Below are 12753 nucleotides of genomic sequence, written 5' to 3' on the forward strand. Positions count from 1 at the left end.
AATAGAGCGTTCAATTCTGGTCGCCATACTGCCAGAAGGATGTAGAAGCTTTGGAGAGGGTATGGAAAAGACTTACCAGGATATTGCCTGGTATGGAGGGCATTAGCTATGAGGAGAGGTTGGCGAAGCATGGTTTGTTCTCATTGGAACGACAGAGGTTGAGTGGCAACCTGATAGAAGTCTACAAGATTGAGAAGCATGGACAGAGTGGATAGTCAGAAGCTTTTTCCCAGGGTGGAAGAGTCAATTACTAGAGGGCACAGATTTAAGATGCGAGGGGCAAGGTTTAAAGGAGATGTACGAGGCAGAATTTTTACACAGTAGTGCCTCGTTGCCAGGGAAGGTAGTGGAAGCGGATACACTTTTAAGGGGCGACTTGACAAATACATGAATAGGATGGGAATAGAGGAATATGGTTTCCGGAAGTGTAGTTCAGTCAGGCAGCATGTTCGGTGCAGATTTGGAGGGCTGAAGGGTCTGTTCCTGTGCTGTAATTGTTCTTTGGTCTATATGCTGTCACAGCGCCTCTCCCCACCACCCCCTCCCCCCCCACCCCCAAGTAGGATGTCCCACGGTTGAGTGTGAGCAGGCCCTCTGAGGCCTTGATCCGTAAGACATAGGAACTGAATTCGGCCACTTGACCCATCGACTTTGCTCTGCCATTCAATCGTGGCTGATATTTTTCTCATCCCCATTCTCCTGCCTTTTCCCCATAACCCCTGACCCCCTTATTAATCAAGAATCTATCTATCTCTGTCTTAAAGATACTCACTGACCTGCCCTCCACAGCCTTCTGTGGCAGAGTCGCACAGATTCACCACTCTCTGGTTGAAGAAATTCATTATGCCTGCAAGGTGCAATTTTGTACCCCAGAGGCATTAATTTTTCGAACACTGGGGGGCTGTGACAGTACACTGATGCCAGGCACCCCTGATTCGGTGCCAAAGTCTTCTCTGGATTCCCTGGGCGACTTGATGTCTGGAATGGAGCAGGGGTCTGAGCCACTCGACCCTCTGGCCCAAAGTCCAGAGAAGAGCCTTTAAGGGGCCGCCCTCCTTGTTTTGTCACTCAGTTTGTTTAATTTAGTTTAATTTGTAGCTCAGCGCGATGTCTTGGCAGGCAAGGGTTGTGACAAGGGGTGCCGAAACGACTTGAGGAAGATGCTGAGGGGTCAGGTGCTGGATGGACACAGGATGTCCGGTTGTGTGTCAAAATAGACATTTCAGGTGTGACAGATAGGACTGATACCAGGATGGGATGGATGGACCCCACCCTTGTAGTTCAATTAGATTATTCATCTTCTTTCAGATTTGGTCTCAAGTCCTGCTCATCAGGCTGCGGACACTGACTGCCACAGCCTCTGCTTCCCAGGACACATTAGATTCCCTGCTCCTCAGTCGTCTTCCCTCCTGAGGATACAGAATGGTCCTCGCCTCCTCCACGGCATTCAGCAGCCCTCCCCACCGAACTCTCCCTCGGTGAACTGTGGAGCAATTTTCCCTACTGCCATCCTCCTGGCGTGACTGCCTCTAAGTGCAGAGGGAGTGTTTAAATGCAGCTCCTGCTTGTTCCCAGTACACTGCCATGAGCCAGTTTGAATAAATCACACGCTTGAAGACTTCAAATCAGTATGATTCGTGTGGAGGTTTTCTCAGGGCACTAAGTGCGGGAGATTACCACTGCACCGGTTTACTCACCAAAATGACAGTTTGCCATTTTTGGGGAAAATTCCACCTCATATTTCCATATTGCAATCTGCACCCTAACTCCTCATGTCTGTCCTTGTTGAGATAAGCTAACTCAGTCGAAGTCAGTATTTGGGACCAGATCAAAACTCCAAGTTAGCCTAGTTAGCCTAGATCCTTTTAATTTTGGCATTAGGGTGCGATAAGATATTTTGATCCAGGTATGATTCCGTTGACCCACTAGGAAGCTTTTATCAAAACAAACTTTATTTAAAACAACGGTTGGAATATAACAAAAAAAATTTGCACAACTTTTACCAATTAAAATATTTAAACATCTCAAAGTGTAATTCTTAACAACTGACAATCTCTATAGTTCCAACTTAAACCAGTATATCCCCATAGCCATACACCCTTCTTCAGAATTAGCACAAAAAACAAATATACTCGCGTGGGGTTAGGTTTCCTGCCTTTTAACACCTGTCTTTTGATTCTCATAGAGCCACCTTCTGAGAAAGATGCACTCCAAAACAACAGAATCTCAAAGGAAGAGACTTATTTTCTCACAGCTTCCAATCTCCAATCCAGACAGAGAAAGTGACCTGTCTCTAAAGACCCCCAGCAGCAAACTGACTTAAGTACTCTGACTAAGCCACACAGCCCTCTTTTTTCTCCCCTGTCAATCAATCCAGTAGCGCCCTAGTCTACAAAATCCCAGGGGAACCATAAAATAACAGAGCAGGGTTAGTTCGGATTAAAACAAACATTTTAGCAATTAAGATGAATTATGTTGCTGCAGTAAAAATGAAGTGCTGCCAGATCCATACTTAATGGCATACTTAATGCAGAGAACTGCTTCAACAGATTCTGCACAAGTAACATGACACAAATACACTTCTTAAAAGCAAAGTACTGTCACACCAGGAATCAAACTATTGGACATTTCATTTATGTGACTTTGTACCAAAACAGTTGGTACATTACCCATTTAGCCAATGGGAGAAATGTGTTACATATAAATAAAGATTTATGACAAGAAAGTGGCCATTACATATACTGTGTTTGCGTCAGCCAAGACAGTGCTATTCTGCCAAATTTTACTTTCTAGCACTTGGTTTGCATCCCTGCACCTCAAGTGCATACCCAACCGTTTGCAAATGTGATGACAGTTTCTATCCCTACCACCCTTTCGGGTAATTATTATTACCAGAACTATAAACATTATGGCTTTAAGCTGCCTACTGAAATCATTCCCATTTGTAAATTGATCTTATCACAAATTTGTCCTTTTTTTTCAGTATATTTATGCAACATATATTGTTGAAGGGGCTCCAGCAGATGTTGAAATAGACACAGAGGATAGGAAGAAGCTATTTAGAAAACTGGAGCTACCTTCTGAAGAATTGTTTGATAAGGTAGAGCAACATGCCCTCGTCTTGCTATTGGTACCTTGGATGCACATGATTGAAATGGACATGTCAAGTTTCAGAAAGGTATGGTTAATGTATCTAAACACCTTTTTACATGAGTCTAGAAAATGGTCCACATAATACCTTGTACAGTCTTATACTCATATATTTTCCAACTCTGTTTTGTTCATTTCTCTCCATGTATCATAACTGCAGGAGTCGGCTGTGCTTTTGATGCACAAAATGGAAATAAACAATAACCACAAGCCTGTGGTGAACACAGCAGGTCCCAACTGGGGCTAAAAGGCTAATGGACCCTCTCAGGGTCTTGCTTTGCACACGGCTCGGTGTACGAGCTCCACCTGATTGGTAATTACCCAATTGCCAAGGAGCTTGTACTCAACAAACTGGAGGTCAATTAGTGATTCCCCATGCAGATCTTGGGGGTTATCACATCCTCTCCTGTGTCTGAGGGCTCCCGTTCACTCCTTGGGCGATAGGACTGTCTTTGTCTTGTATAACATATCAGCGAGTGCCTCTTTCTTGACAATTGACAAAGTATTGTTGGAGGTGGTTCTTCCTCCCTGATGGCTCCCGCCTGGACTTCTGCTGATTCAGTCTCCATTTCAGAGCTGGAGATCTCATATGGTGTTTCAGGGACTCCCATTGGTTGACATGTTCTGTCCTTTCTCCGTGTACTTGGGGTCTCCGATGGCATACTCGCTGAGTTCTGTTGATACCTCTTGATGTTTTAGGTGGTCCACCTGTTTTCTTTGTACGATCGCTCCAATTTTTACCTGTCACTGTTTTGAACAAAATTGTTCCTGGTGTCTGTCATGTGTTGCCTCCAAAATTTCGCATTAAGACCATGTCTTCCTCCGAAAAGACTCTGTTCACTTTTATTTTATCATGGCCCCTTTTTTTAGGCTTCTTGCTTCTCATCCACTCTTCTATTTAAGTTCCGGAATATAAGGCTTAGTCTAGTTCGTAGGCCCCTGCCCATTAGAACATAAGAACTAGGAGCAGGAGTAGGCCATCATGGCTGATCTTTTCGTGGACTCAGCTCCACTCACTTGCCAGCTCACCATAACCCTTAATTCCTTTACTGTTCAAAAATTTACCTATCCTTGCCTTAAAAACATTCAATGGGGTAGCCTCAACTGTTTCACTAGGCAAGGAATTCCACAGATTCACAAACCCTTGGGTGAAGAAGTTCCTCCACAGCTCAGTCCTAAATCTGCTTCCCCTTATTTTGAGGCCATGTCCCCTCATTCTACTTTCACCTGTCAGTGGAAACAACTTCCCTGCTTCTATCTTATCTATTCCTACAAAATCTGAACTGGCAGACAGGAACGTGGGTTGAAGTGTGTCAACTTCAATGCAAGGACCATCCAGAATAAGGTAGGTGAACTTGGAGCGTGGATTGGTACTTGGGACTACAGTGTTATGGTCATTATTGGAGACATGGTTAGAACAGGGGCAGGAATGGTTATTGGAAGTTCCAGGGTATAGATGTTTCAGTAAGAGTAGGGAAGGTGGTAGAAGAGGTGGAGGAGTAGCATTGTTAATCAAGGATAGTTTAATAGCTGCTGAAAGGCAGTTTGAGGGGGATCTGCCTACTGAGGGAATATGGGCTGAAGTTAGAAATAGGAAAGGAATGGCCACATTGTTAGAAGTTTTCTATAGGCTGCCAAATAGTAATAGAGATGTGGAGGAGGAGCACGGTAGCACAGTGGTTAGCACTGCTGCTTTCCAGCTCCAGGGACCTGGGTTCAATTTCCAGCTTGGGTCACTGCCTCTGTGGAGTTTGCACATTCTCCTCATGTCTGCGTGGTTTTCCTCCGGGTGTTCCAGTTTCCTCCCACAGTCCAAAAATGTGCGGGTTAGCTTGATTGGCCAATCTAAAATTGCCCCTTAGTATCCTGAGATGCAAAGGTTAGAGGGATTAGTGGGTAAAATATGTAGGGATATGGGAGTAGGGCTTGGGTGGGATTGTGGTCGGTGCAGACTCGATGAGCCAAATGGCCTCTTTCTGTACTGTCGGGATTCTAAGTCATTCTAAGCAATTGCAAAGCAGATTATGGATAGGTGTGGAGGTCACAGGGTAGTTATCATGGGTGACTTTAACTTTCCAAATATTGATTGGAACCTTTATAGGTTGGATAGTTTGAATGGGGCACTCTTTGTACAGTGTGTGCAGGAGTTTCCTGACACAATATGTGGATGCGCCGACAAGAGATGGGGCCACATTGGACTTGGTACTGGGTAATGAACTGGGACCAAGTGTTAGGTTTGTGGGAGAGCACCTTGGAGATAGTGACCACAATTTGGTGTCTTTCATTATTGCAATGGAGAGGGATAGGGTCACATGGCAGGTCAAGGTTTATAATTGGGGCAGGGTTATTATGATGCAATTAGGCAAGAATTAGGAGTTTCAAATGGGAACAGAAACTCAGGGAAAGGCATAAATGAAAAGTGGAGCTTGTTCAAGGAACAAATACTACATGTCCTTGATAGGTATGTCCCTGTCAGGCAGGGAGGAAATGGCCGAGTAAGGGAACCATGGTTCACAAAAGAGGTTGAATGTCTTGTCAAGGAGAGAAAGGAAGTGTACGTAAGGATGAAAAAACAAGGCTCAGTTGGGTCACTTGAGGGTTACAAGGTAGCAAGAAATGAGCTAAAAAAAAGGCTTAGGAGGGGGCATGAGAAGTCGTTGGTGGGTCGGATCAAGGAAAACCCCAGGGCTTTTACTCTTATGTGAGAAATAAAAGAATGACCGGGATGAGGTTCGGGCCAGTCAAGGATACTAGTGGGAACTTGTGCATGGAGTCTGAAGAGATAAGAGAGGCGATAAACGAATACTTTTCTTCAGTGTTCACCAAGGAGGGGGGCCATGTTTTTGAGGATGAGTGTGTGATACAGGCTGATAGAATGGAGGAGGTAGATTTTCTGAGGGAAGATGTATTAGCAATTTTGAAAAACCTGAGGGTTGATAAGTCCCCTGGGCCAGATGGGATACATCCTAGGATACTTTGGGAGGCAAGGATGAGATTGCAGAGCCTTTCGCTTTGATCTTTGGGTCCTCACTGTCCATGGGAATAGTGCCAGAGGACTGGAGAGTGGCGAAGGTTGTTCCTCTGTTCAAGAAAGGAAATAGAAATTACTCTGGTAATTATAGGCCAGTTAGTCTTACTTCAGTGGTCGGTAAGTTAATGGAAAAGATGCTGATGGATAGGATGTATGACCATTTGGAAAGATGTGGAGATGCCGGTGTTGGACTGGGGTAAACACAGTAAAAAGCCTCACAACACTGGGTAAAGTCTAACAGGTTTATTTGGTAGTAAACACCACTAGTTTTCGGAGCGCTGCTCCTTCGTCAGGTGAGTGAGGAGAATTCTTTGAGGAGGTGAAGTGTGTAGATGAAGGTAGAGTATACATGGATTTTAGTAAGGTGTTTGATAAGGTTCCCCGTGGTAGACTCATGAAGAAAGTAAAGAGATGTGGGATAGAGGGAAATTTGGCCGATTGGATAAGTAACTGGCTATCTCATAGAAGACAGAAGGTGGTGGTAGAAGGAAAATTTTCAGACTGGAGACAAGTTACCAGCGGTGTATAACAGGGATCAGTGCTGGGTCCTCTACTATTTGTGATTTTTATCAATGACTTGGGGGAGGGGGCTGAAGGGTGGTTCAGTAAATTTGCTGATGACACCAAGATTGGTGGAGTAGTGGATGAGGTGGAGGGCTGTTGTAGGCTGCAAAGAGACATTGATAGGATGCAGAGCTGGGCTGAGAATTAGCAGATAGAGTTTAACCCTGATGAGTGTGAGGTGATTCATTTTGATAGGACAAATTTGAATGCAGATTACAGGGTCAATGGCAGGGTTCTGAGCAATGTGGAGGAATAGAGAGATCTTGGGGTTCGTATCCACAGATCTCTGAAAGTCGCCATGCAAGTGGATAGAGCCGTGAAGAAGGCTTATAGTGTGTTAGCATTTGTTAACAGCGGGTTTGAATTTAAGAGCCGTGGGGTTATGCTGCAACTGTACAAGACCTTGGTGAGACCACATTTGGAATATTGTGCGTAGTCCTGGTCACCTCACTATAAGAAGGATGTGGAAGCGCTGGAGAGAATGCAGAGGAGATTTACAAGGATGCTACCTGGTTTGGAGGGTAGGTCTTATGAGGAAAGGTTGAGGGAGCTGGGGCTTTTCTTTCTAGAACAGAGGAGGATGAGAGGCGACTGAATAGAGGTTTATAAGATGGTGAGGGGGATAGATAGAGTGGACGTTCAGAGACTATTTCCTCGGGTGGGTGTAGCTGTTGCTAGGGGGCATAACTATGAGTTCATGGTAGGAGATATAGGAAGGATGTCCAGAGTAGGCTCTTTACTCAGTGGTTGAGGTGTGGAATGGATTGCCCGCTGTTGTAATGGAGTCAGACACTTTAGGGACTTTCAAGCGGTTATTGGATAGGCACATGGAGCACATCAGAATGATAGCTAGTGGGATAGCTTGATCTTGGTTTCGGCCAAAGCTTGGCACAACATCGAGGGCCGAAGGGCCTGTACTGTGCTGTACTGTTCTATGTTCTATGTAATCTTATGTAATATAAAAGTAGGGAGGTCTTGCTGCAGCTGTATAGGGCATTGGTGAGGCCGCAGCTGGAGTACTGTGTGCAGTTTTGGGCGCCGCACCTGCGCAAGGATATTTTGGCCTTGGAGGGAGTGCAGAGGAGGTTTACTAGGCTGATACCGGAGTTGAGGGGGTTGAGCTATGAGGAGAGGCTGAATAAACTAGGCTTGTACTCGTTAGAGTTTAGAAGAATGAGGGGAGATCTCATTGAGACGTATAAGATGATGAATGGGATGGATAGGATAGAGGTGGAAAGACTCTTCCCGCTCAAAAAAGACAGTAGGACTAGGGGGCATAGCCTCAAGATAAAGGGGGGGCAGTTCAGAACGGAGTTGAGGAGGAACTTCTTCACTCAAAGGGTGGTGAATCTCTGGAATTCTCTGCCCGTTGAAGTGGTGGAGGCTGCCTCGCTAAATATTTTTAAGAAGCGGGTTGATGGGTTTTTGATAAGAGAGGGGATTAAGGGTTATGGGGAGAGGGCGGGAAAGTGGAACTGAGCCACGACAGATCAGCCATGATCTTATTGAATGGCGGGGCAGGCTCGAAGGGCCAGATGGCCTACTCCTGCTCCTATTTCTTATGTTCTTATGTTCTTATGTTCTTATGTTCTTATGTGTTTCTATAAGATCTGTCCTCATGGCTGGGGCTATACCTGTCGTCAAATATGGCATTGTTCTATAACTGAACAGAAAACATGTCAGTTTGATGTCCACAGATCCCTTGGTCTGTTTGTTCATTCCCCTTTTTAAAATTTGGACAGCTCATTCCACTGGTCTGTTTGATGAATGGTAAGGGGCTGTGTAACATGTCATATTTCATTTGTTTCCGTACATATCTTAAGTTCCCCACTGGTAAATGATTTTCCATTGTTCACCACTAAGACTTATGGGATTCCATGGGTACTAAAAGATTGTCATAGTTTCTCTGTCATGTTTTGCATTTGTGGACGGCATCCGGTGCACATCCATCCACTTAGAATGTCGATTAACAATAAAAGCATGGAGCCCCTAAATAGTCCTGCAAAGTCTGCATGTATACTGACCTATGGCTTTCCTGGGCACGCCCAGGGATATTGGGAAGTTACTGGTGGTGCATCCTGTTTTTCCTGGCACATTCTACTTGCTTTTACCATTTTCTCGATGTCCCTGTCAATTCCAGGTCACCAGACATTGTTTCTCACTCGCAACTTCATTTTTGATACACCTGGATGGCTATTATACAGTTATTAAAGGATAAACCTTTGAGCAGGATATGGGATAACTACCCCAGTTCCCTACAGGATAATACCATCTTCTATGCTTAGTTCCAGATATTTTGTCACATATGGCTTCAAGTCTTGTGTGGAACATTCCTGCATTCCTCCATTCAATATCAAGTGGCTTAGTTTTGCCAACAGAGGGTCACTTTGAGTCATTGGGCAGGATTTTACAGGCCAGCTTGGGCAAGACTGGAAATTCCCACCTGAGATCAACAGAGATTTCTGTTGTCGGACCCTTGCTGATTCTGTGGCGGACAAGGTGGGAGAGTTCTGGCCCAAGTCTTCAATTGTTTTGCTGAAATTGGCAAAGTGTCCATAAAATTTAATGTCATCACTACTTTGTCCATTTTCGATGGTGATGGAAAGCATGAAGGCAAAGGTAAGTGATTCAGGACATCTGTATTGGCGAGTTGTGTCCCTGGTCTGTGTTTCATGGTATACTCAAAAGTGCCTAGTAATAGTGCTCATCACTGTATCTGGGCTGGAGGGACATAGGAAGTGTCATTTTGTGCTTGGGAGAAAAGGCCCAACAGAGGTTTGTGGTCTGTTACGATTATAAGGTGTTGACCATAAACTTATTGCTGGAATTTCTTCACTGTGAAAACCATTGCCAAACTCTCTTTTTCTTTTGTGCGTACCTTCTTTTCACATCAGCTAATGTCCTTGAGGCACATGCAATCGGGCGCTCCATCCGGTTGTTCCATCAGTGTGATAGTACTGCACCTATTCTGTAATGTGAGGTGGCATATGTTATGACCAGTGGCCTTTCCAGGTTGAAATGTTGTCCAACTGCTGTTGGTGTTTTACCCTCACAAAACCACAAAATTGGGGTTATTTCCATGCCCACTTCTGATGCTTTTTGAACAACATATGTAAGTGTGCCAGTCAGATCACCAAGTTTGAATGAACTTTCCATTATTACTTACAAGGCCAGGGAACAGTTTTAATTCTGTCATGTTCCTTGGCATTGGAGCTGCTTTTACGGCTCTTACCCTTTCCTTGATTGAGCGTAGACTGTCTTTGTCAACTCTGTCTCCAAGATATGTTACCACTGCTGCTTGGGTAATGCAATTTTCTCTTTTCAGTCTGATCCCGGCTACCAAAAACTGTTGTAAGACTTCTGCTAGATTTTCATGGTGCTCCTTGACAGTGGTTCCTGTGATTAGAACATCTCTAGCTAAACTGCCACCCTGCAAAATGCCCTTGTCTCAAACTTTCCATCACCACCGAAAATTCTCTTTGGAATATGGCATAGCCAATGATACCCTGAATGTGGCAAGTGTATACAAAGAGACCCTTATGCATGTTTACCATTGTATACTTTCTTGGTAACTCTTCTAGTTCTAACTGGAGGTACGCATGATTCATATCCAGCTTTATGAATATCTGACATCTGGATAGTTTTACATAGAGGTCATCTATTTGTGGCATCAGAGATTTGCCTAAACAAGATGCTTTATTCATCGTCATGTTATAATCATCACAAAGACGAGTTGTGATGTCTGGCTTTAACACCAGAATTACTGATATGGACCACTCAGAAAATTGTATGGGTCAAATTATTCCCAGCTCTTCTAACCATTTATGGAATGTGAGTATTGCTGGCTAGGTCCATCCCCAATACTACTGAGAAAGTGGTGGTGAACTGCCTTCTGAAACCGCTGCAATCCAAAAGGTGTAGGCACACCCACACTGTTGTTGGAAGGGAGTTCCAGGATTTTAATCCAGTAAAGGAATGTTAATATATTTCCAAGTTGTTGGAACTGTTAAGTTTACAGATGTTTTCCATACTCATCTTACAGTATACTGCTGTTATGGTTTTAGTGTTGTTTATTGACACTTAGTGGATATCCTTTATTTCTAGGTGGAGTTGATAAAGGAGACTCGACATATGGATTCAGTGTACAACAAGAAACTTCAGGAACTACAGAGAAAGATTTATCCTGATGAAGTAATTTATTTTTGAATGGAATTGTCTAAGAAATTGGCAAAGTCCAATTTTGGGCGGGGTAAAGTGATATTTCACCCACTGACACCAATGGCAGTTTTTCCATTACATTGTGCAACACTATTTAAAAAGTGAAGAAGCAAATATTTCACATTGGATTGATGGCAGGGTGGCCGCAGGCTTCTCCTTCCCATTGTGATGTCAGGCCTTCAGTAATCCAGGCACCATATTTAAAGGGCATCCCTGCACAGAGCGAGCATTCTTCAACGGATGGGAAGCTCCCGCAGAGTCCTGGCCACTTAGTGGATGTCCAACTGTATTCAATTTCATTGCTGCCTGAACAAAAACCCACCCAAATTCACCCCACATCACATGACAGGGCGGCGGTAGCTTTAGCCACTCACCCTGTGCTCTTCAGAACCAGACTGCAAAGCATGGCAATGGAGTTGATAATGAACTGTCTCAGCTTCAAAGAATGCCCAATTTTGACATACTTTATTGTAGAATGGCCCAATTGCATCCTCCACTACACTGCTGCTGAGAGATGTTCCCTTCTATTCCCTTCTCTCTGGCACGAGAGTCCATGGCTGTGGAGATGTGTACTGCTGCTTCCAGCCCAACCCTGACTCTATGGAGCTGCTTCCTTGCATTGGGATCCCTGTCAGCAATGCACGAAACCTTCCAGTTCCCCTCAAAATTCAGGTTGCGTGCCTTTAAAAACTTAAGCATTTAAAAATTTAAACATTAACTCCTCGTTGTTTGAAACTGCACTCCCGCCTCTCCTCACTGTTTAAATCAGCACTCCCGCCTCTCCTCGCTGTTTAAATCTGCACTCCCGCCTCTCCTCACTGTTTAAATCAGCACTTCCGCCTCTCCTCACTGTTTAAATCAGCACTCCCGCCTCTCCTCGCTGTTTAAATCTGCACTCCCGCCTCTCCTCGCTGTTTAAATCCGCACTCCCGCCTCTCCTCGCTGTTTAAATCCGCACTCCCGCCTCTCCTCGCTGTTTAAATCAGCACTCCCGCCTCTCCTCGCTGTTTAAATCCGCACTCCCGCCTCTCCTCGCTGTTTAAATCAGCACTCCTGCCTCTCCTCGCTGTTTAAATCAGCACTCCCGCCTCTCCTCGCTGTTTAAATCTGCACTCCCGCCTCTCCTCGCTGTTTAAATCTGCACTCCCGCCTCTCCTCGTTGTTTAAATCGGCACTCCCGCCTCTCCTCGCTGTTTAAATCTGCACTCCCGCCTCTCCTCGCTGTTTAAATCTGCACTCCCGCCTCTCCTCGCTGTTTAAATCGGCACTCCCGCCTCTCCTCGCTGTTTAAATCGGCACTCCCGCCTCTCCTCGTTGTTTAAATCGGCACTCCCGCCTCTCCTCGCTGTTTAAATCGGCACTCCCGCCTCTCCGCGCTGTTTAAATCTGCACTCGGGCCTCTCCTCGCTGTTTAAATCGGCACTCCCGCCTCTCCTCGCTGTTTAAATCAGCACTCCCGCCTCTCCTCACTGTTTAAATCTGCACTCCCGCCTCTCCTCACTGTTTAAATCAGCACTCCCGCCTCTCCTCACTGTTTAAATCCACACTCCCGCCTCTCCTCGCTGTTTAAATCCGCACTCCCGCCTCTCCTCGCTGTTTAAATCTGCACTCCCGCCTCTCCTCACTGTTCAAATCAGCACTCCCGCCTCTCCTCGCTGTTTAAATCTGCACTCCCGCCTCTCCTCGCTGTTTAAATCTGCACTCCCGCCTCTCCTCGCTGTTTAAATCCACACTCCCGCCTCTCCTCGCTGTTTAAATCTGCACTCCCGCCTCTCCTCGCTGTTTAAATC

General features: G+C 45.2%; 1 protein-coding gene across 1 annotated transcript in view; it reads left to right on the forward strand.

Annotated features, from left to right (window-relative positions):
• The window catches only part of LOC145346928 (regulator of G-protein signaling 22-like), a 208311-nt gene that overhangs the window by 89225 nt on the left and 106333 nt on the right, over positions 1-12753 (forward strand). Inside the window, 2 exon segments of the mRNA XM_080194805.1 lie at positions 2984-3178; positions 10850-10972. Coding sequence (XP_080050931.1) covers positions 2984-3178; positions 10850-10972 — 318 coding nt within the window.

Source organism: Carcharhinus amblyrhynchos, chromosome 8, assembly GCF_965287045.1.
Source record: "Carcharhinus amblyrhynchos chromosome 8, sCarAmb.v2.hapA, whole genome shotgun sequence".
Classification (NCBI taxonomy): domain Eukaryota; kingdom Metazoa; phylum Chordata; class Chondrichthyes; order Carcharhiniformes; family Carcharhinidae; genus Carcharhinus; species Carcharhinus amblyrhynchos.